Here is a 25062-nt window from a genome sequence, read left to right on the forward strand (position 1 = left end):
ATAAATGTTCAAATGAATGTGAACATTTTATTATAGAGTAGGGCAGTTAGAAACTACATTTTGAATACAAAATTTTACAACTGGCAAAATTTTATTTGGTAAAAAAAAAATATTTTGTGTGAATATGAAAAGTTTTTAAATCTAAAAACCTCTTTTAACCTCCTTGGTAAATTTTGTTTGTTAGAATTATGAACAGATTGACTGCATAGGAAGCTTCCTACATGTCTCAAGAACTCGTTCTGATTATCAGTTAGCTGAATCTCTTTTAGATAATTTTTTACAACAATTTAAGGGAGATGGGGTAAAGTGGTCATAATATTAGGCTTAACAAATATTGTTCTTCTAATGTCACTTAATCGTTAAGTATAAGGCAGCTATAAATTAAATATTAATTTCACTTAATAAGTATTGATTATACAGCAAACGGGGTTGAATATACGAGTATATGCATATGTATATGCATATACTCGTGTAGGTCCAAATATAGACGTATTCACATAAATGCACCAATAAATACGTATATGGGTATCTGCAAGTATTTTTAATCTATACAGATATACATTCGACTATACACGTATATACTCACTTGTACTCGTATTAATATAAATACTTATATACTCGGTGGTAGAGAAGAATATACGCATACATACTCGAGTAGACACTTACATACAAGCATATGATATACAAGTAAACAGGGTGAGTTTAAACTTTTGGGCAAAGTATTAAAATGTGTTAGAGGAGAGGATAAGAAACAAGAATCATAAGGAACATATGGTCACAAACACAATGCTGACGCACTACATGCACGCAAAGCCAGAAACTGATGGATGCAAAACAGGTCACAAATTTATATTACACACAGAAAATTTTACACAACATTTTAGGTCTCAATAAAGTTTTAATGCGATTGATGAAATTTGTGGCCTGCAGCTATAATACATCTGGTCGCAATCACAAAGCACTCTCTGTTGTAATAACAAGACTTTTGAAAAAGTTCCATTTGTCGCTGCGCCTTTCTTGCGACTACAGGCCGTAACTTTTAACAACTGCTCTAAATATTTCTTAAAAACTAAAATATTGGGTAAAATTATCCTTGTGTAACAAAATTGCGATTTGTTTGCATTCATCAGTTTCTGGCTTTGTGTGCATGTAGCGCATCAGCTAACGTAAGTTCCTTATAATTCTTTGCTTCTTATTCTCCCTTCTCACACTCCTTAGATTTTTACCTAAGAGCTTGGATTCATTCTGTAGGCATACATGTATATAAGCTTAAAAACTCATGTATACATACATGTACTGATGTATGCACGTAAATGTACGTATATACATCTATACAGGTATATAATCGTGTTTGCACAAATACATACGTATATACTCGTGCTTCCCAATATATATATTTGTGAGTAGACACGTACAAACACGCACTGGATGTATCCACGAATTAACTCGTGTATACTCGTATATGTGTGTATGTACACTTATATATGCGTGTATGCATCTTCTGTACACGTATATACTCAGGTATGCACGTATGTACTCGAGATACAAGTGCATACATGCATATGATGTTCGTTTACACGCGTATATACCCGTACGTACACGTGACACGTATACACTCCTGTAGGTAATCACATATACATGCTTGTATACTAGTGTATACACGTATATACTTGAGTAGGCACATGCATGCATGTATCTGATGCATACATGTATCTACTCATATATGAACGTGTTTACTAATGTTTACACGACACGTATATACTCGTGTATACACACGTATGCTTGTGCATATACTTATAATTATAAAAATAACAGAAATATACAAATATTAGGGTTGTTTATAATAGTTTTGAATCTATTTTTAACTATGACTACTTTACCCCATGCTATGACCACTTTCCCCCAGCCCATGGGGTAAAGTGGTCATAAATACAAAATGAAAAGAAAGTGTTATAAAACTACTTAAATCAATATTTATTTTCCTAAAACTCAGTGTACTGTGTTCTTTAATAATGCAATGTAAAATAAAAACAAAAAAACTTTAAATGTTTAAAGAATTTATTGTATCTATTATTCACATAAGTTGAAAACCTACGATTTTATGACCACTTTACCCCACCAGACCCTACATTTCAAGTGTTTATCCTTGAAAATCCAATTTTTATTGTAAGAGGTTGATATTATTTACTTGAAAGAATCTCCAGATTACCACTTTCTATAAGAAAAAGCGAGTATAACAACATGATTTAAATTTCACAACAAAAAACACTAGAGAATAATGATACATTAAAGATTTTTCCCCCCCTGCTAGATGACTCAAAAATAAGCAATTCGTCTGAAGTAATCAAAGAACATTCGTTACTCTTTCTAAAATGTCGATTTCCAACATAAGCACAGGGGTAGAGAAAGCAACTGCTTTTTTCATCTCTGGAATTTGTTGACTGGAGAGACCCAGAACTTGGTTGAAAAATCAGTTTACCATTTACTAATGGGAGACGATACTGTTATGTTTTCTTATAAAGATATTTGAAGAGCATTATATTTTTTCAGTACATAATAATATGAGAAAAACCTCAGAACAATAGCTTTCCATGGGATGCTAAGTTTCTTCCACATTGATAAATTTTTTGCAGGAGCGGATCCAGAAATTTTTGTAAGGGGAATCAAGTTTCAATGGCCAATGTTATACATCCTATGCAAAAAATATTAGTTAAGCAGGGGCCTCTCCTCCAAGGGTGATATGCACCCCAAAATGGGAGCACAACCCTTTCAAATCCCATCCCCCAAAATTTTCAATGGTGCAACCTGCACTATGGCGTAACCATATTCCCTCAAATTTTCAGCAAAACTCATCTGTCCATTCCTTTTTGGCAGACAGATTGGTTACATTACCATAAGCTTTGAAATATATGAAATCACAGCTATAAACTATAGTTGGAAAAAGGTTAATACTGATTCCATGAACTAATAAGTCTTAAAAAAAATTCTTGTCAGCTGACCCTTTGCCCCCCCCCCCTGAATCCGCCCTCGACTCTTTGGGGGAAATTTTGCACTATTTCAAAAGTTGCTAAACTTTCACTGCTCATTTTATAAAAATTTTCGAACATACATTTTTAGCACACTCGTTCAAAAAGTCAGAATTCGGCAACAATTTTAGTTTTGACAAAAGAAAAAAAAAGGAGTCAATGAGGGACTAGTTATTCTTTAACATGCAAGAGTAGGAACTCATAAAACAACAAAAGAAAAGTTTACAAAAATTGCAATGTCATATTTGAAGACCACTGATTTTGATCGACTTGAAAAATTGTAGTTCGATGACAAAAGGGCACTTTGTGTAAATGCTAAAGCAAAATTTAACTGCATTTCATGCAATTAACGTGTGGCAAATGATAATTAAAAGATCATTCACATACTTACTGCGAAAAAAAATTTGTTATTGTCCCTTGCTTCTTAAAAATCGGCTTACTGGGATTCTTTTTGAAGTTTAAATGTGAGTTTTCAACAGGTTTGGAATTATGAATTTTATTTTCAAGAGACTGAAGAGCAGATCCTGTATTTGGTGCAGTTCCATGTTTACTAAGACTTAATTTTTTGAAGGTAAATTGCTTGCTAGAAAAACAAATATTAATATATTAGTTTGAAAAAAAAAAATGCTGCAAATATGAATTTAATGTTTCAAAACATGAACACAGCTGAATTCAATTATAGTAACCCTTCATCATATCGCTCATTCAGATATATAAGGCTTTTCCTTGGTCTTCCGACAAATTATCTTTAAACAAAATGTTGCTTTACATTTGACATAAACGAGCTGTGTGCCTCGCATGACTTCCTTTTACTCCAATTTAATGTCATTTCCCCATTGTTGGCATTTTTAATGTGATTCAATAGTTTACTCTCTAAATATCGCCAATAGCGGCCAAAATGAAACCAGATTTAAAAATTAAAAAAAAAAAATGCCAAATTTGTTGCCAGTTTGGTGCAAAAACTTGGCGAGTAAAAGCTTGGTGATATATTGCCAAGTGTTTGCTAAATTATAACACCACTTGAGTTTATATCGAAATTAACGATGATTTCCCCCCAAAAAGGGGCAAAATACCCCTTTAGAAACACCTGAATGCAACCAAAAGGGGAGGTGCACAACTAGACCCCAGTAGGAGTCTACGTACCAAAAACTGTTCCGAAACTCAAATGTCTTTCATATGTATATTAATTGCATAAAATGCTTTCATGATCGATAACCCGACGACTTGAACATTAGCACAAATAGTGCAAATCTCCGCATGAAAGTTTTTTTACCCTCTTTGAAATTATTTTCAGGTTACGGCCCTGAGTTCAGATCTTAGGTAGGCTGTCATTGAAGTATCTTACTAAAACATAATTGTATAGCAGCACCCACCAGAACTACTAGAGGAAAGGTTCTATTATTATCTGTACTGGTTATTTCCAAAATTTTAATTTTACCCCTAACGTTCTTTTGCTTCTCACTGCCTTAATTGGTAAGCAAATTTTCTTTTCTTCTCATTAAAAAAAAAACATGATTCCAATATGACGATAACATAATCCTTTTATAGGTTCACATGTCATCAACTTAATCAACAATTCAATTATAATTGAATCGTCATTTTTTATGACTTCTGTTACATCGCATTTTTGGATATATTATCTTTATTGTTGTCTTTTGACAAGCACAACATAACAAAGGGTTACTGTAGTACTTTTATTCCTATATTTATTCATTCTAGCAAGATCAATATTTTTTAACATTACTATCCCCAATGCTTCAATGCCGTTAACCAGGGCTGGATTTGGAAGTGTGGAGGCCCCGGGGCAACGAAGGAGTGGAGGCCCCTAATCAGGGTTTGAAAAGATCATATTTTCGAAAATATCTGATACTTTGATATATATAATATATATATGTGTATATCCGATATTTTCGACCCTTGAAAGTTAGAATATTTTGTAAAAAATTTATTGTGGGGGCCCCCTTGTTATGGATGCCCCGGGGCAGTAGCCCCGCCTGCCCTCCCCTTAATCCGGCCCAGCCGTTAACATTACACTAAAATCAAACTTGTGCTGTATTATGAACAAAACCCATAGTTACAAAAGATAAAATACAAATGCTTTTAATAGAGCTTGCTAAATAATTAGAGGATATTAATATTATTGCTTCAATAACAGGATTAGTGATAATTGAAAACAGTCCCACTAAGGGACTGCTACATAAGGGGGTCTATTGCATAAAGGGTTTGAACTAAATCCCAGCATTGGTGCGTAGCAAAGAGATTAAACCTCCTAACCGGACAAAGAATCAAAATGACATAAATAAGCAAAAATGTATGTATACAGGGTGTCCGAAAAGTCCTTAACACATTAAAAAAATTCATAGAAAACCAACAAATTGTCATATGAATTTGCGGTTTGCACCATAATACTTCACAGGTTCAAGAGTTTTTATGACATCAAAAAAAAAGGGGGGGGGGAAGGCATTTTGCAGCCAGGGTGTCAGTATATGCTATGCTTGTAATTGACGTAGGAAAACGCAAAAAGGAATGAAAATTACTAAACGAAGAATTAGAAGCATAGCATATACTGACACCTTGGATGCAAAATGCCTTTTTTCTTCTTCTTTTTTCCCCCTTTTCATTTTTTTCCCCAATGTCATAAATACTCTTGAACCTGTGAAGTATTATGGTGCAAACCACAAATTCATATGACAATTTGTTGGTTTTCTATGAATTTTTTAAATGTGTAAAGGACTTTTCGGACACCCTGTATATCAGGTGCGCCGACTTGCAAAAATCATTGGGGGGGGGCTGGCCCAGTTAGACCGGGATCTGAAGGGGGTTGAGCATGCATGGAAAGGCTGACGCAATATTATTTCTGATTATTGTTACAGGCACGATGGTGATTATGAAACCACATGTCGTCGTCCCCTGGGTGGTCGACAACCCCGGGGGAGGGGGGGAAAGCAGTGGGGGAGCCGTTTTCTAAAACACTCATACCTCGCAAACTATTTGAGATAAAACATTGAAAAAAGTGACAATCGACGCAACAAAACAAGGGCTTCATAAAAGCTAAATATGATTATGGACCTATCTTTGTTGGTTTCTGAGTAAAATTCCATTTCTCGCAAACAAGCAAAAAATTTGAATAAAATATGCATTTTTTTTTTTCAAATTATCAAAATTATTTAACTGTTTAAGGAACCAATAAAATCTGAAATATCATTATCCAGTTAGTTTAAAATTACTTAAATATTATCAAAGCGTTGAAAAGTGAAATAAAAGCAAGCTCAAAAAGCATTTGAAGTAATTCACAAAAGGGGAAAAAAAAAACAAGTTTCAGGAATGTACCTTGAAGACTCGACTAAACCAAAGTAAATTTTGTGGCTCTCCTGTTTTGGCGGTTTTATTTCGTAATATTATCAAAACAATGTCCCAGTTAAGTAATTACTTAACCTTTAACGCATTGTAGCTGCTTAGTATGGGTCACAATGGCACTTTTTTAAAAATTAAAACATTCAAGTTTGCAAGTACGAAGTAATTACAGAAAGGATAAATGATCAGGATAACCCTTTTGCAGATTTTACACCTGAGTTATGAAACATAGTGAGCGAGGCTATTTCCACGTAAACCGCATCTAAATTTCAGTGGAACGTTAAAGAAAATGTGAATAGTCTCTTATCCAGAGAAGTCCTGCAATGGCAATGTCTTCAATAGCGACAGCAAAACAGCAAAAGAAAACCAAGAAAACATTTAACCTGGGAAACGTTAGCTCAAAAGTGATGTTAGTACATCTAAAAATCATTCCCATACAATAATCCCAATGCTAGGTTAGGTTCATCAGAATGGTTCACTGAAGCAAAGCGCGCGGTCCGATTTCGTGAATGTAATTGAAAATGATACTTCTGGCAGCAAAATTCTGGAAGAAGCACCCTATTTTAAGAACAAAGCTCAAGTTATCGATGGAATGACTCTGGTCTATAATGTCCCAAACACTACTTTCAAATGTAGCAAAGATTTTGCAGGTCTCCAAATAAAAAATAATAAAATTTTCTCTCCAATAGTCAAACTACAAGAGTGGACCTTAAACACGATCGGTACATCTCACTGTCATTTTCATAACTTGAAAACCAGAAGTTCCGGAAAGTACATAACACACACACACAATAATTTCTTGTCATTTCCATCAGAAATAAATATAATATCAGCTTGTTACCATGCTCCTGCGATTCTTCCCAACATGTGCTAAGAAGTATTGCTCAACTCTACTACTGAATCAATTCCCCTGTAACTTAGCAGTGCCTTTAGATGTAACTAAGTTTGGGTTTCACTTGAATGAAAATAAAACAATAAAGCCCCACACCTTATGATGCAGCCAATGTTACCAGAGAGTTTAATTCCACCCTGCGCAGGCAAGAACTGTAAATAATCTTGTAATTTTTTTATTAATAATTCATCTTGCTGTAAATACTGTGCTTTTAAGGCTAAAGCAAAAACCCATAAACTACAAAATACTCGGAAGAGAATGATTCAATAGAACAATTACAAGTCAACAAAAAAAAAAACAGTATGATCCAGCTTTCAAAATTTTTGATATATTAATGCTTTATGTATGCATATTGATGTTCTACAATTATTTTTTAATACGTATTATTTTACTAATTTTATTTAATTAGTTTTTTTAGAACTCTAGTGTATAATTTTATATTTATATTCGTTTTCATAAAAGCTCAAGCTTCTTATTTTTTATATTTATTTAGTACATATTATTTCTTGTATCATTGTTCCTTGTTGAGTAAATTATAAAAAGCAATATCCGCAAAACAATACCCGCAATATTCTTTTGTGCAAATTGAAAACACAAATTAATAGAAATAAATTAAAATTATATTTGAATTAAAACTGCTCTGGGTCTGGTTCCCTAGTTCTTCTCAAATTTAAAGCAGTGTATAACAAAATTAAAGCCATAGTTGAATACTTTGCAATTAGAATAAGTTTGTAAACTGAAGAATGAATAGTTCGTCATAAGGATAATAAGGCTATTTTTTTCTCCTCAGCATACTGCCGTTTTATTCAATACGCTAACTTAGGCAAGTGCTTGCATTTTCTATTTCGCTTTTTAACGCTCACGTTGGTAGTAATTAAGTAGTTTTAAACAAACTGAATAATGAAGTTTCAGGTTTTATTGATTCCCTAAACGGTTAAATAATTTAAAAAAAGAACTTATCTTTCAAAAAAAAAAGCTTTTCGTATTTTATTTAAAATTTTTGCATGGCTGCTAAAAAAGGAATTTTAATTAAAAACCAACAAAGATAGGACCATAAACATGTTTAGGTTTTTCAAGTCCTTGTTCTGTTGCATCTTTTGCCACTTTTTTCAGTGTTTTATTTCATATAGTTCGCGAGTTATGAATGTTTTAGCAAACGGCTCCCACCACTGCTTTCCCCCTACCCGGGGTTGTCGACCATCCAGGGGGGCGAAGACATGTGGTTTCATAATCACTATAGTGCCTGTGACATTAATCAGAAATAATTTTGAGTCAGGTCTTTCATGCATGCTCAAAATACCCCTTCAGATCCTGAACTATAATGCAAATTGTGTTCGAGCTTGTTACTGCCATTTTGTTTTTCAACGCATTAACAGTACTTAAATGATTTTAACAAACTGAATAATGATATTTTGTACTTTATTTGAAAGAAAAATCAAACAATTTTGATTCGGAATTTATTTTAGTCAAAAAAAGTTTGTTTTGCACATTTTGTTCAAAAATTTTGCTTGTTTGCGAAAAATGGAATTTTACTCAGGAAACCAACAAAGATAGGTCCATAATCATATTTAGCTTTTATGAAGCCCTTGTTTTGTTGCGTCGATTGCCACTTTTTTCAATGTTTTATCTCAAATAGTTTGCGAGTTATGAGTGTTTTAGAAAACGGCTCCCCCACTGCTTCCCCCCTCCCCCGGGGTTGTCGACCACCCAGGGAGGCGACGACATTTGGTTTCATAATCACCATCGTGCCTGTAACAATAATCAGAAATAATATTGCGTCAGCCTTTCCATGCCTGCTCAACCCCCTTCAGATCCTGGACTAAGTCATCACCGGGGGTTTAGGGGGTTATGTAATCCCATGGAGGTCCCCCCCCCCCCAAATAAAGGTTGATTGTTTTGCCTTGAAAATGCCAATTTACATATTTTCTGATGTGTATAATTTAAAAAACAAACAGTATGTGGCATGGCATTTTCAAAGTAAAACAATCCAAAAATTGGTATACAAATTTTTCTGGTTCAACTAGATCATGTCACTTGTCTTAGTAAGAGACATTTTTTTGTTCTATTTTATGGGGAGTCATGCAGTGCCGTAGCTAGGCATGGAAAAGGTAGGGCGCTTGACTTGCCTTAAAGGGCACTGCCAGAGACGGCGACTTAAAAAATATCGGGGGAAAGGGGGCATGCCGCAGGAAATTTGAGATGAAAAATAGTGAGTTTTAAAATTTTTTTTAAATCATATAATCAACATTAGAATCTCGAAAACTCGACAAGCCCGACACATATTTCTTGGCTTCGAAAAACGGAAGAAATAAATACAAACACACACAGTATTTTTGTAAAAAGGAAATTTAATTTACGCATCCTTTTTAAGCCCAGTTGTTTTTACATTAGTGACATCGGCTAACATATTCAAGTGTAAAAGCAGTCTCTCAATGTCTCGGTCATTTTTGAAAAACTCAGTTGATTTTCAAAATGTTCTCTTCTCTTTCACCTCTGTTTAATAAAAGCAAGCACTCTTGTTTAACTGCAATGACCTGTGTGGGTCCAGTTGATATAAATCGCCCAATAATGAAAAATTGCACCATTTTACAAGCCTCAATGTATATTGCCTTGTAGTACAGTCAACTCCCGTCTTACGCAAGGGATGCATTCCAAGACCTCTCGCGTAGGTCGAATTTTCGCGTTGTGGAAAAGGGTATGTGTAAAATTTTTTATAAACGTACCCAGTTATTTTAGACACTTGTAAACACCCCCTCAAACTGTTAAAAACCATCTCTTAACTAACTGTACATTACTGTCTCTTACATAAAGAACTGAATGTTTTCTTGTATTTAAAAAAAAAAAACGTTTTATTCAACATAAAATACTGCTACGATGTACAAAATCAATGATTAATGGGAAAGAAAGAAAAAATAAACCAGTATACGGTAGACACAGTATATAGTAAGAAAAGCAAATGCATTCTTAGTTGTACTGTACAGTCGATCAATTAATGATATTCGTACACAATACATGAGCAGTTTCCATTTTCATAAATTTTTGCAAGACACTACTCGGTGAATTTTTACGGATTTCCTTTTCTTGAATTGTAATTGTATGTACGGAAGAATCACTCATACCTAATTCTCGTGCTACCTTCAACGCATTTTTTAGTTGACCATCAGCTTTTCAAGAAGCTCTAGCTTTTCTTTAATTGTCATGAAACTTTCTCTTTTTATCTTCACAAACTTTAGATGAAACAGCGTTCTTAGGTGTCATTATATTTCATTAACTTTCGCATTTAAAATGAAAAGAGAACTTCTACTCTCAGCGATGGTAAAAGGATAAAGATACATTCATGAAAAAAAAATTTTTAGTACCCAATAACAAAGCTGATACAAACACACCACGATTCCCTTCCGAGAATTTTCGTGTTGCGGTGAGGAATTCACGTTAGGTCTGAATACTGGAGAAAAAAACGTTAGCTATTTCGCATAAGTAGCGCGAGTCAAATGTTTTTCTTTGGGATTTTGAAAGTGTGCGGTGAGCTGCCTTCATTGTTTTCATACTTCTTTGGTACATGTCGATTCCGAGGAAGGGAAGGATCATCATTTTGTGAAGGTTTTCTTTCAAACACGATTCCCAAAAGTATTCAAAACTATCATGCCTCCCATTTTATATACAAATCAAACTCTCATATATATTTTTACAGATCAGCAACACTTAGGTGAGCACGCCGCAGCGCTGCCCACCGGCAACAAACTTACCCGTAAGTTCGTGCACTGGGACAAATTTTTACAGTACTCGCAGCACTGTAACACTATCATCATTCGCACCACTCGTTTTCAGTTAACCTGCTTTACACAACCGTAATAATTATTTGTTTTAACTCATTACTGAATATATTTTACAAGGTAAACTATCTTCAAACAAGGAAAATAAAAGATAAATTTATGAGTTTAGAAAGCATAATGTAACTTATAATTTTCTTGATTTATTGGGGGGGCTCTGCCCCCTCAAAAATATTTTTGAGGGGACTCGGGCCCCCTCAAGCCCCATGGAGTCGGCGCCACTGCTGTATATTGCATGTATATATCACTATGTGACCAACTCCTCCCTATTCAAATCTACTGTAAAGGCCCAGAAAAGCACCTTGTTTAATGCTTATAGTAAGGATTAAAAGGAATGTTTAGTTTTAAATTGGATCATGATTTGATTTAATTTAACATATTCCTCCCCATTAATGTGATGAAATGAAACCTCAAACTACAAAATGTTTGTACATATGCAATGGATATTAATCTTTAACATTAGAAACTCATCACTTTACCGTATATATTTCAGGGTTGGTATGAAAACCGTTTTCTTTTTTAAACCAAAAAAAGTTTTTTTGGTTTAAACCAGGTTTTTTGGTTTGAATCGAATTTATTTAGTTTAAACACTATTTGTAAGCAAAACTATTTTATTTTAGGAAAATCATAAAGATTTTAAGAATTAATTGTTAAGGAATGTTTAATATTCATCAGGCTTGGAGTAATCGCTGATTATGTAATCATAATCTGTGTAATCAATTACATTTTTGAGTAATCATAATCTTAATCTGTCAATGACACACTCTTAATCTTCTAATCGTAATTTTGATCAACTGTTTCTTGCATAATTGTAACTGTAATCTAAATTTCAATAATCATAATTTCGCCTTGTAGTCGTGTAATCCTGACTTGCTGCAAGTGTAAACTTATTAGTTGAGATTCTACAATGGTATAATGGAGATGGGATCCGGACAGAAGAGAAGATAAGACTTCAATAGAAACGTAAAAAAGAGGGCCTTTAGGCACTTCTGAGGGTTGTCAAAAGAGGATCATAAACAAGCCGTATCATAAAGTCTTTTGTACCCTGTAGGTGCTATTGACAGGGACCCTGCAGGAACGTCTCTTGTCGCCCGATCTCTTATTAAGGATTGGTCATCAATTTTCCTTTTCATCACTTAATGACAGGCAAACAAGCGAAGCCACCACCTCAGAAAGAGAACAATATGAACAGTACTAACATCTGTTTTCAGTTCGAGAAAGTTTTGAAAAACAGCTTCTTTTTGGTGTTGTTTTGTTTTCATTCACAGAAGATGTGTCACCAGAACTGCCTGAATGTATATTTTATTACTATGCATGTTTCACAAATCCTGCGTAAAAAAAACATAGTTCGTTTTTCCTCAAATATTTGGCTGAATTAATTAGTTTTATATTAAACTGTAGGGAATAGAATGTAGAAATATAGTACGTAAATTTTAGAAAGCGTAACCTCTAAAATTTTGGTTGTATGCAAAATAACAATGAATATTTAAATCATGTACAATATGCACAATGCCCATTTAGATATGGAATATTTAATTACCTTATGGGCTATGCAGGATATATTGTCAAAACAGTTATGTAGTATTTAAATGCAGAATCAAAAATCATAATTTTTCAACTATGACATAGTTACCACAAATAAGCAATGAGAATACAGTGCTTGTAGTTTTCTCCCACAAGTCTGTAATCGTAATCAAAATCATAATCAGCACATCATAACTGTAATCGATTATATTTTTTAAACAATCTAATCATTCCTGTAATAGTAATTATTCTTGGCAGAGGATTATGATCGTAATCGTAATCTCCTATTTGTCAAGCTTGTAAATGTAATCGATTATTCTTTTGTAATTGACTCCAAGATTGATATTCATATTTGTACCTAATTTCTTCGCAATTAGTTAAATAATTAAGAGTAAAATCTTGTAATTTTATTTCTTCATACTTAGAGATTTCTTTAGGTGAATATTGTTTGAAAATCTTTAACTACTATAAAAAAATACAATATGTAAATGGGTCTTGGTATTAAATAATCAAAGAAATAATTTACTGTGATAGTTCAGACATTATTAATTACAAATAATCAAGAATAAATTCTTGCAAATTAATTTCCTTATAATCATAACTATCTACAGTAAATAAAAAAATAAAAGTATAAAATTAAAGTCACGAATTCTTAAGCATAGAAAGTATTTTGCAATACATCAAAATGAATCATAAGCCTGATGTACATTACACAACTTTGAAAATCAAAAGATCAACACATATGTTGATTATTAAGATTATATTATTTTTTAAAAAGTTACAAATTAGGTATTTTATTTACCGATTGTATCAATGACAACAATTATAGAAACAGTACAAGTAGATTTTAAGAAAATCATTATGTTATCCACTGCAGACATTATTTCTCATGGTTTAATGCATTTAAGAATACAATTTTTTTTATCAAAGAAAAAAAATCATTTTAATTAAAAGCCTCAGTACAAACTTAACATATTTTAATAACAAAGACTCATAAAAATTAATGTTTATTGATTCTTCCACTATTCATATACATGAGACTTCTTTTATTACATTCAGACAAAAAAAGTTCTTTGAAAAGCAAAAATTTGGCCTTTTTTTTTTGGTAAGAGCAGAGTTAGATAAATATTTTCTATTTTCATAATTTTATATATTTTCTTTTCTAGCTCTGACTGCATGGCCTATCAGGGATGATAAAAGTGTCCAGGTATAAGCACAATTTTATGCCTTCTGTAAGTGCTCTTGGACTTCTTTAGTTTTTCCTCTCTTGTCATTTAAATATTCTAGAGTTAAGATGCATCATATCTCAATAAATCTTAAGTAATCAAGCAAATTAGGTAATGAATGAAGTTTTGGTAAAAATATTCTTTTTGGACTCTTTTGAAATACAAACAAAACTGAAAAATGACAGTTGAAAAATTAAAAAAGAGCTACTTGGATTTTTTTCTATATAATTTTAGAAAAACTTGGTTTGTCTGCCTTGTATATTTATGTACATAATATGAAAACTGCATAGAGTTAAAAAAAGAAAAAAACGAAATAGAAACTATTTATCAAACTTGCATTGCCTTAAAAAATATGTTTCGAAAATTTATTAAAATTGTAATTTATAAATAAAGCTTTGCAATCTATATATATATAAATGAATGTTTGTCTGTATGTCATCCATGATCTCAAAAACTACCCGGCAGATTTGGCTGAAACTTTCAACGTTTGTTATTTTTTGTACTGGGAATGTTTATAGACCAGTTCGAAAAAAATCCGATCGATAGTTCCTTTTTTATTCCAATTTAAGTCACAATCCATTGGATAAATACAAATAAAACTATCGGCCGCAGAAATTTATTCGCGTGAAAGATCTCATTAAATAAGAAGTTCGCTGTTGCTATTTTTCTTGAGTTTCAACAAATAAATTCTTTCTTTATTGTTTTATGGCTTTTCATGTAACGGGAGGATTTAAAACTTTTTCTATTTGATATTTTTTGCGATTGATTGATCTTTTAAACTGTGTGAGTACAAAATTTGAGTATAGTCACGGCTTCACTTGATACCTGGACCGATTATTATGAAAATTGCTATATATATATGTATTTTTCCAAGGAGAAGGTGCATGATATGCTCATTGAAGCCACTCGCCACCAGGTGGCACTGCAGAGTAGCAACTTCTGCCCCGTTCAACCAATTGTTATGAAAATCAGTATAATGAAGTATTTTTTGGTTGGCGTAGCAACGCGCGTCCGGTACAGCTAGTGTTTTATAAATGCATGTACTTTTTGTGTGATGCTGATAAATATTTTTAAAAATTATTAGCTTTTTTTTTTACTTTGCATTAATTTAGATTTTACTCTTTGCAATAAATATGTAAAATTTATGAAAAGGTTTTAGGTTAAACGATGAAATTTTCCAAAAAACCACTTGGTTAAAACAAACCAAACAAGCTTGATATATTTTACTAATAAAATTTCTTTTTAGGATCTACTAATTACCCATATAAGAATAAGTACAGTAGGGTGCAACAAACGTTGCTTGTTTCCTTAATATATTTTTTCAGCAAGTTAGTATTCACCTGCAGATTTCCGCACTAGAGTTATTTGACAGTTTAACCCAGCATTACCCCCCTATGTCATCTCAAAAACAAAACCCTGTCAGAAAGGATACTGGTTCTTGTCACATAAAGTAGAACAAAAATTGTCATTCTGTCTTATAACTTGCGCATCATGAGCTAAATATTTAGTTAGATTCTGACAAAAAGGAAGTCAAACTGAGCAAGTAAACAAAAAAAGAGAAGTTATGCACAAACATTCTTTAGGTTAAAATCAAGATGTGGCTTATAGCATGTCGTTATATAATCAAGGCTCTCAAACATAAAGATTCAGGAGCAGTTAAAGGGACCGGAAGGTATTGATGTCAAAACTGAATCTTTTCATAAAGGAGGGCACTAGCCAAGTTCAGCTGTAATGTTTAAAATCGGGCTTTTATTTTCAAAAAAAAAAAAGAAAGAAAAAACATAAAAAGGGGCAGGGAGAAAGCAACAAAAAAGGGGAAATTGTGCTTGATAAAGTCACACTCATCTTTTGAAACCGTTCTGATCAATGAAGGTAAGTAAGAAAATAGACAGTATGTATGCTTCAGAAGCAGAGAAAAATTCACTACAGCTTAGAATTTTAAGCTATGTCATAAAAATGTTGAATTTTTTAAAAAAATAATATCCATTAAGACACGCAACAATGAATTTCATTCTTAAACATGACTCTTAGATTTTATGAAACTAACCTTTTTCCTTATTAATAAATTATAATTTCAAGATAAAAAGGAAAATAATCGCAACTTCTGATGTGAATTTAATACATACATACCAATTTCCAACACCTGAATTGGGAGAAGTTTTTTTCTTTGCTGCAGTAAAGCGCGCAAGATGCTCATCCAAATTATTTATCGGCAAATTGGACATAATTACAGTAATTTCATGAAAACTTTAAAATGTAGTCGACGGTGATTGTAACCTTTAAAATCAATTCAAAAATGTGAACTAGCATTATAAAGTAATACTGTGTATAATGATGCAAAAAGAAAAGCTTTGCAATCTTACAACTTAAAAACAAATCGATTTCAATGATTTAAAAGAGACAACGGAAGATTGAAGAAAATGTAAACAAATCTGCTTCTGACGTTCGCGGGTTCGCGCCATTATTTCGTTTCACTTCATTTCACTTGATGTAACCGCGAAAGTCGTCTTTTTTTACATGTATTGGAGAGGAAAAACCTAGTGATAATAACTAATATCTCTCTTATTATTGCTCTACTTCACCAAATATAATATAATGTAACTGTTTGTTTTGGGCGCGTCAAATCGAAAAAGAAACTGTTACGATGTAATTGATAAAACTTGAACAGTCGAACAATGCGCAAGGTTTTCAGTGCCATTGCTTTTGTGGTATTCTATTTAAAAAAGCAGAGACGAAATTCATTATGTTTGCAATTCTAGCAGTTTCTGATCAATCTGAAAGCTTTTTGTCTACATGTTCGTAACCTATCATTAAATTCATAATACCTAATCATTAAAAATGTTTAAGGTAAGCTTTCAAAGCTTTTATGATACAATTGAGTATATGTGTGTTGAGTGAGTGAAAGATGCAACTGAATTATTTATTCAGTATTTAGATGGGGAAATGAAGATTGCATTGAAAATTGATAAAATTCATTAATAATATTAAATTTTAAATTAAAAAATAACGATAATTTTTTTTTCAACTCTGGAATCAAACTCTGAATAACTTTACTTATTTTCCTAATTAACAAGCTGAGCTCAGTTCTTTCCTGGAGGAATGTTTTGCAGGCTTTTAGGGTTGCATTAATTTTCAAAAATAAAATTTTATTGTCTCCCCTCCTTCCTTTTTTTTTTCACTTTTCCGAAAATTGACCTTAAAAGTTCTTGTTTTCTCTGCCTAACTGTGAACTAAGTTTTAAATTTCTCAATTAAAATTGTATCGAGTAGGAGTATTAGAACTTTTGTGTGCTGTAAGTTGAGATTTGTTATTCATCACTTATATAGTCCAATGTTTAATCGAAGGTTAATGGGCAGATTCAAGTAGTATTAAAGATTCAAATGTATGGTTAATGTTTAAGTTAAAAAAATCAAATACATGTTTGTTTTTTTTCTTTTTTCCCTACAGCAAAAGTTTTCTCCAAATTATATTAGATTGATTTCCCATTTTCACATTGACTCATTCAATTTTGTGATCAGAAAAGGTCTGAGCTCCATGTGCTTGGTAAGTAATTTTGTGTATTCAGTAGTCATCTTTACTAATAATAAAGCTGAAAGTCTCTCTGTCCGGAGGATGTCTGTAGGATGTCTGTGACGCGCATAGCGAATGAACCGTTCGGCGGATTTTCATGAAATTTGGCTTAAAGTTAGTTTGTAGCATGGGGGTGTGCACCTCGAAGCGATTTTTCGAAAATTCGGTTTTGTTCTTTTTATATTCTAATTTTAAGAAACTTTTTCCGAGCAAATGATTACAACGTGGAATAGTAAATTACGAAATCATCATAACGTGGAACCGTTATGAGCCATGGTCGAGCCATTTAACATCACCAATTGGCGAGAAATTCATCCTCCATTATTTGTTAATATACAGGCTAACCAATGACCTTTTAATTTTCTACTACGGGCAAAGCCGTGCGGGTGCCACTAGTTATTTATAAATACAGTCAAACCTCCCTTAACGGACCCTCCCAGATAACGGACACTCCCTGTCAGTGGCGGATACAGCCGGCGGGCAACCGGACACTTGCCCAGTGGGCCGCTCAGTTGCCCTGTCTACAAACAATAAAATATAAATACCGCTATGTAAATTCTCTAGCTTCAATCCCTCTTAACGCATATGCTCAAGCCCGCGCCGCGTGTGGAGGGGTAAAGGCCGACTCCAAGGGGGCCAGGGGGAATGTTACCAAACCTCAGTTTTTCAGAAATGGGGCCGCCAATTTCATTTTAGTAATGTAATAAAAAACAGGAAAACGTTGGCAATATTAAAAAGTTAAAATACTTTTGCTCAATTGTCAGTTTCAGTTACGAATGGCAATTCACATTTACATTACTTATGAATGACAATTAACAATTGTTAGGAATTGTATTTCATAACAATTGCAATAAAAGTGACATTTTTCAATAAAATTTTAGCATAAAATGCAATCTTAAAACACTATTTAGAGCATCCAAAATACTATATTATTAAAACTATTCAAGTAAAAACCTCCAAAATGTGCGTTTCTAACACTTTTTACGAAAAATGAAGTATTCTGTTTCCCTCAATATCCCTTGAAGAGTTCTAATCCACAGTTTAAGACCCTTAGTTAAGACAGTTAAATTTGAAAGTGATTTAAAAAATCAATAAATAAATAAAAACATGGTTCTCAGAGGTCGCCGACAAACCTACCCTTTCTACCATGTACCTTTCCTATTTTTTTAATAAGAAATACCATTCATAAAATTAGAGTTCAAGTGGAGAAAAATACACAAACCCCCGAAATATGGTTTATCTAGGAGAAAAATTAAAATGCAGCGAGAGAGATTGAAAATATATTGAAATAAATAGTCACACCAGTGTTCCAAGTGTTGGAATGAAACACAACTTTATCAAGAGGTGAAGAAGATTTTGAAATTAAAATAAAATGTAGAGTGGAAAAAGAGGGCCTAAGGTCTTTAAGGTTATTTAAAGTCACCAAAACATCAGGTCAGTTCAAAAAAAAATTTTTTTTTATTTATTTTTTTTTTTTTACCTGCGGCCGCAGATAGCTTGCATTTCAAACAAATAAAAATACCAGGCTGGAAATGAAAAATTTTACCATGAAAAATCTATGTTTAAATGGTTTTGAAATAGAAAACTGCAGGGGGGATTTTTTTTTAAAATCAGTATTTAAAAAAAATAAATAAATAAAAATTGGGGCGTAGCTAAAAGGGGGGGGGGGGAGGGATCCAAAAGCTTATATCTTTTTAGTCCTATTTTAGTCACCAAAGCTAGCCTAAAGTTCGTTTTTAAAACTTTGCTTTTCAGGAATTCTCGGAAAAATGTCCTTAGTTTAACTCATAAAAGATGGCTCACAACAGCGTAGTTGGGATTTCAGCTTCTAAAAACTTCGAGGAGAGCGTTTCCGGTGCAACCTACCTAGAAACTTCCCTTCTCCATCATTGAAGAGAGTCAGAAATCAGGGTCGAAAAAAATTTGGAAGTCCCTTGAACATTTTTCTATAACATCATCAAAGATTGTCTAAAATTACCTTTTTTTGAGCTTCAATCTCAAAAAAAAAAAAAAAGTGCAGAACCTTTGAATTTCCCCTTCCCCCATAACAACATCATGGCAGAAGAGCTTTTCATCTATTCCCTAAAATTAAATTAAAACCTCAAGTTAAATCTAGACACCAAACAATTCTTGTAACTGGCCATAGTCATTTCTCTATCTACGTACTTCGTTTCTCACTTTCAGATTCTGTATCAAGTAAAAGTTCATGTCATGGACTACCAGGTACACACCATACCTTTATATCTTCCACTAACCTCATCTTTTCACATTGAATATAACCTCTCTCTTTTTCCTTCCGAAAATCTTCGCAGAGCTTTCTTTCGTTAGCATGAGAATAAATTAATACATACCCTCTTTTTATTCTTATCCAAAGGGGGATATCTTGTTTAGGGTTTTTAAATTTAAATTATGAACTCATGTAAAAAAAAAACTTCTAGTGTTTCTAAAATTTATTGAACTGTTTTGTTTTAAGTCCTACCCCCCGCCCTAACCCCGAGAACATAGTGATTCACAATGTCTATGTTTGGTTTCACAGAATTATTTTCATTTGGTGCATATTTTTGGTTTTTATGCCATTTATTGCAGAGCTTTATAATTATAATCATTCTGCACTTTTAATATATTGTATTGTACTTCTTATTGTGTTTTATAACATTCCAATTGTGACAGGTAACGGGAGTCTCTAAGGTGTAGGAATATGCATAACAGCACCAAAGTGTTCCGTTGATAGGATTTAGTTTCGAAAGTTTACCGTCGATCTTCTCTTTTTATTAACATTATGAAAAATATTTACAGCTCCGTTTCCAAATCTACAGCATCAAAAAATTTGAAGGAAAGCCCCCCACCTCTTCCCTTGTTAACATCAGTAAAGCACGTCAGAAATTTCTGTTTTATTGCTTCAATTTTGAAAAAAATCTAGGGAAAGCCTCGCCATTACTCCTCCTAAAATCATAGGAGGTCAGTTAAACTTTCATTTTTGGAACTTTTTGAACAACGGTCTATGCCCTAGTTTTTTATCAAAGAAAGCTTAGACTCACGTTTTTTTCAAAGAAAGCTTAGACTCACGTTTTTATGACTTCACTTTAAGCCAATTCTTGGTGGATGCTGCTTGAATCTCTCCTTTCACTAACATCGCTCAAAATCTTCTAAAACCGCGTTTTCAGAGCTAAGGTTTTGAAAATTTCCTGGACGCCATCTTCGTAACATAATTGAGAATAATATATAAATCCAATTTTTGAGTTTCACTTCTAAAAATTGCCGAAGGAGGGATTTCGAACTTCCGCTTTCCCTACATCAATAGAGATTATCTAAAATTGCGTTTTTAAGATTACAATTTCAAAAATTTATTAACCTTCCTATTCTAAGAAAAGTTATGTTAGAAGATATTATTACGAATATAATCAATGAAGCTCCAAATCATTTGAAAATATTTAAATAGATTATTTTACCCCCCCCCCCCCCTTTCTTTTACAAACCAAGATTTAGCTTATCTTGTATCAATTGTTCACCATTCAAACACAAAAAGGATCCGTTCCGTTTTTCTTTTTTTTTTATTTTAATTATTTTATTTTTACGAATGATTTCCTCATATTTAAGGGATATCGTTTCTAGAGACGTACCCAGTACTCGGTAACTACTCGGTACTCGGCCAAATTCTGATCAGATACTCGGCCAATACCGAGTAGTTGCAAAAAATTGAATATTGTCCAAGACAGATACTAAAATTTATAAAAAAAGAACAAGCAATATATTCTGCAATCATTTACAATTAAAATTTCAGGGGTCTGTCCAGGATTTTTCACAGGGTTCGCTTTTTGTGAAAAATCAAATAATTTTGTGAAAAATGAATTAATTTTGTGAAAAATCAAAAAATTTCGCAAAAAAAGTTTTTTTTTTGTTTTTTTTGTCAAAACAAAATTTTAGAATTTAGAGATGGCACAAACGGCATCAATTAAACTTAAAGTTGAGTGTTTTCCTCTTCTACGTCGATAAAATCATTCTGGATTTTTTTTTCTGATATTTTGGGGGGGGGGGGGGCATCGCTGCTTCAAGTATCAATATTTATCTACCATTCTACATTCATTATGTTAAATTATACTAGATATATTTCCGTACAGTACTTAAAATAATTGTAACAAAAATATGAATAAATAAAAAAAAATCAGAATAGGGTTCAGCATTCAACTTTTTGACCCAAGACACTCTTAAAAAGCACAGAATTTCGTTTAAAAACTTATAAATTCCGTGATTTTAACAAAAAAAAAGATATTTCAATTGTTTACCTCTTAACAAAGCGTAATAATCATCAAAATTTCGTAAAATCGGATTCCCATAACAGATGCAAAGAGATCGCAATTCTCAAAGTGAAGGCATCAAAAGTATAAAAACGGCTTGTAAAAGAAATGTTTTTGATAAAATTATTTTAAAATTGCATTTTAGAGTCCTATGACAAACATATCATTAATATCTGTGGACACAGTTGACCCAAAAAATAAAAAAATAAAATAAAATAAAATTCAGCATTTTAATTTTTGACTCATAACAGAAAATGGAATTTTGTTTTAAAAACTTCAAATGAGAGTTCTAACAGAAATAAAGAGACTTTTCATTTATTTGAATGCTAATAAAGCGAAGTTAGCTTGAAAAAAGAACAAAATATGATTCTCATATCGGATGTTAAAAGATTGCATTTTTCAAAATGTAGACATTTAAAGAAAAAAAAAACGGTAATTAAAAGAGTTTATTTAAAGTAATCATCCTTGTTAGCATCAAAAAATCAAAACCCATATAATTTTCTCCCAAAATAACAATTAAACATCGCACTGCACCGTAAAAACGCAAATATTGACAAGCTGGCAAAATGATGAGAATATTTCCTAATCAAGTCATAAAGGTTCAACACCAGACGCTAAGTGGTGATAATTTTGAAAATGGCAACCCTATCTGAAGCGATCGATCATATTTTTTCCTCATCCTTACTATTCCTTTGCAGTTCTAAGTTCATTTCGCAGATATATATTATTATTGTTTATTAAATCATGAGCGGAGAGAAAAGTGCTTACCAAATGCCTTTTCAGAAAAGTTTACAACACCGCCCCTAATTTGTTGCGATAAAACAAACAAACATTATATTTATTTGGCAGTAGCAATTATTTATCGCTTGAAGGAGCATCGCAAGAGTGCCGATTTTTTTTTTTTCAAAATTAGCCGATTTTGTATTAGCTAATTCCTCTAATTTGACTTTAAAAAAGGTTCCAAAAATTATCGGTTTATACACAGAAATATGCGTTATTTTGCTTTCAGATTTGCTCTTTCAATAAACAATTTGTGACAGATCCGATCTTGTTTATCAGAATTTTGTGAAGAGTCCGTTTTGTTTGATCGGGATTTTGTGAAAGGTCCGTTTTGTTTGATCGGGATTTTGTGAAAGGTCCGTTTTGGTTGATCGGATTTTTGTGAAGGGTCCGTTAACGGACCCAAATATCCTCTGGCCAGACCCCTGAATTCATAAATCAAATTTAAATTTTGAGAATAATGAAGTTTGTAATGCTTCAATGGAATAAATCTTTATTTTAATGTCCCCAAAGTTAATAAAACTTATTTATTAAAAAATATGCAAAAAAGGTAAGTATAGAAAATATGGAATTTTATATTAAAAATGGATTTTTGCTAAAAACAAAAATTAGTTATAAAAAATATAAAAATGCCTTTGCTTAAAAAATAAAAGGAAATAAAACAATGTTAAAAGCACAGTGCAGGAACACTGCAGACACGTGTTTTCGTGCTACAAAGAATTCCTTTTTCAGTGCACAAAATGGGAGCTCGTGAATTTAAAGACGTCCAACAAAAGTCGGATGTTTTTGTCCAATGTCTTTACATTCTTTACCTCATATGTTATGCACTGAAAAAGACGTTCCTTGTAATGGGGGGGGGGGGGGGAAACACGTGTCTGCAGTGTTCCTGCATATTTAATTTATCTGCTTTTAAAAACCATTTACGTTTGGCGGACTGGAACTATAATTGATTGGTATACAGTGAAACCCCTCCTAACGGACACCTCTCTTATGTGGACAATTTTTAATTCCCCAGTTCCAATGCAAATAACATCATTAAACCCTTGTCCTGCGGACACCTCTCTATTGCGAACAAAAAAAAAATTGCCCTGTTAGTGTTGGTATTAGAGGGATTTTACTGTAATTTGTTTTAATTCCAACTTGATTAATCATACCTTTTATTTATTTATTTTTAATTTTAAAAATAATTTTTTTGTAAAATTTTTGACACAAACAAAATTGTTTATATAATGCGTAATTAAATTTTAGCAGGAATTTAGTTTTAAAAACTATTATATGGACAAGGAGGTCTATACTACTATTCTAATAAGTTCAAAATTCATCACATGTGTGTCGGTGGTTCTTCTTAAAACATAATTGGCACTTGGGTAACTCGGCCGAGTAGTGAAAGGCCGAGTACTCGGTAACTCGGTACTCGGCCGAGTAGTGAAAGGCCGAGTACTCGGTACTCGGCTACTCGTCCAAAGTGCTACTCGGTACGTCTCTAATCGTTTCCCAGTCATTTGGTAAAAATTAGTATTAGGAGCTATGGGGGTGCGGCTGCGACATCCTTTATGCCAGGGCCGACTTCTTGAACCAATCCGCCACTGCTCCCTGTTAGCGGACAGTTTCTGAATTCCCAGACCCTCAAGATGGACGCATAATGTATTTCACTCCTCGTTAGCAGACAGTAAATCAGCCGAGTTTCGGTTTATTTTTCTGTGTTCGGTAAGCCTTTAAATCAGCACTGCTTTTGTGGCAAGTATTTTTTTTGACTCCTTTATGATGTTCTGGGGCTAACCAGTACCGATAAAAGGGTTAACACCCCTTTTTCTCTGAAAACAGGAGCCATTCAAGTCGAATTTTTTTTTCGAAGCTTATGAAAGTTTTGTTTTCATTTCATGTACGAAATTCCAGCTAGAAAAAGCAAAAGAAAAAAAAATCTTTCTCCTTTTACACAATACCTTGCTTTATCAATTTGCATGGGAGAGAAAAAATACTCTTGTGCAACTTAACGGCATCCCCCCCCCCCTTCCTGGGAGAGGAGTGTCGGCTCCCCGTCTTTTCTCACCAGACTTTGATGAGGAATCGGTACCGTATTGCCAGATTAAGTGAAAAGTAGCCGATTGCGTTATATTTTGCTACAATCTAAAATAAAAAAGGTGCTGAAAATCAACTACAGTAGAGCGCCGATTTATCCGAAACACGTCGGGACCGACCCTAGTTCGGATAAGCAAAAGTTCGGATAATTGGACAGACAATTTAAAGGATATCCCTATCTATACAAAAACCTTCACACTTTATCCAGGCTTAGGACTGGCAACACTGTTAGTGCTGGCGTGTTTAAAAATGTTTTTTTTTTGTCTTTTTTTCATTTTTTAAACTTTTTTTTGTCTTTTTTTTTCATTTTTTTAAACTTTTTTTTGTCTTTTTTTCATTTTTTAAACTTTTTTTTGTCTTTTTTTTTCATTTTTTAAACCTTTTTTTGTCTTTTTTTTTAAAAGATTATAATTTAAGTAAAAAAGCTTTTGATTTTTTCTTGCTTCAAAGAAGACATTCTTTTCAATGCTCGCCATATCTCTAATG

The 25062-nt window shown here is 32.9% G+C and overlaps 1 protein-coding gene across 1 annotated transcript in view; it reads left to right on the top strand.

The window, feature by feature from the left end:
* The first annotated feature begins 16573 nt into the window (after positions 1-16573).
* LOC129224920 (DNA-directed RNA polymerase I subunit RPA2-like) overlaps positions 16574-25062 on the top strand; it is an 85375-nt gene continuing 76886 nt past the window's right edge. The window contains exons 1-2 of the mRNA XM_054859468.1: positions 16574-16699; positions 17300-17395. Of these exons, the coding sequence (XP_054715443.1) occupies positions 16691-16699; positions 17300-17395 (105 nt within the window). The 5' untranslated portion in view covers positions 16574-16690. The remainder of the gene's footprint in view (positions 16700-17299; positions 17396-25062) is intronic.

The sequence above is a fragment of the Uloborus diversus genome, chromosome 6, assembly GCF_026930045.1.
Source record: "Uloborus diversus isolate 005 chromosome 6, Udiv.v.3.1, whole genome shotgun sequence".
NCBI classification, from domain to species: domain Eukaryota; kingdom Metazoa; phylum Arthropoda; class Arachnida; order Araneae; family Uloboridae; genus Uloborus; species Uloborus diversus.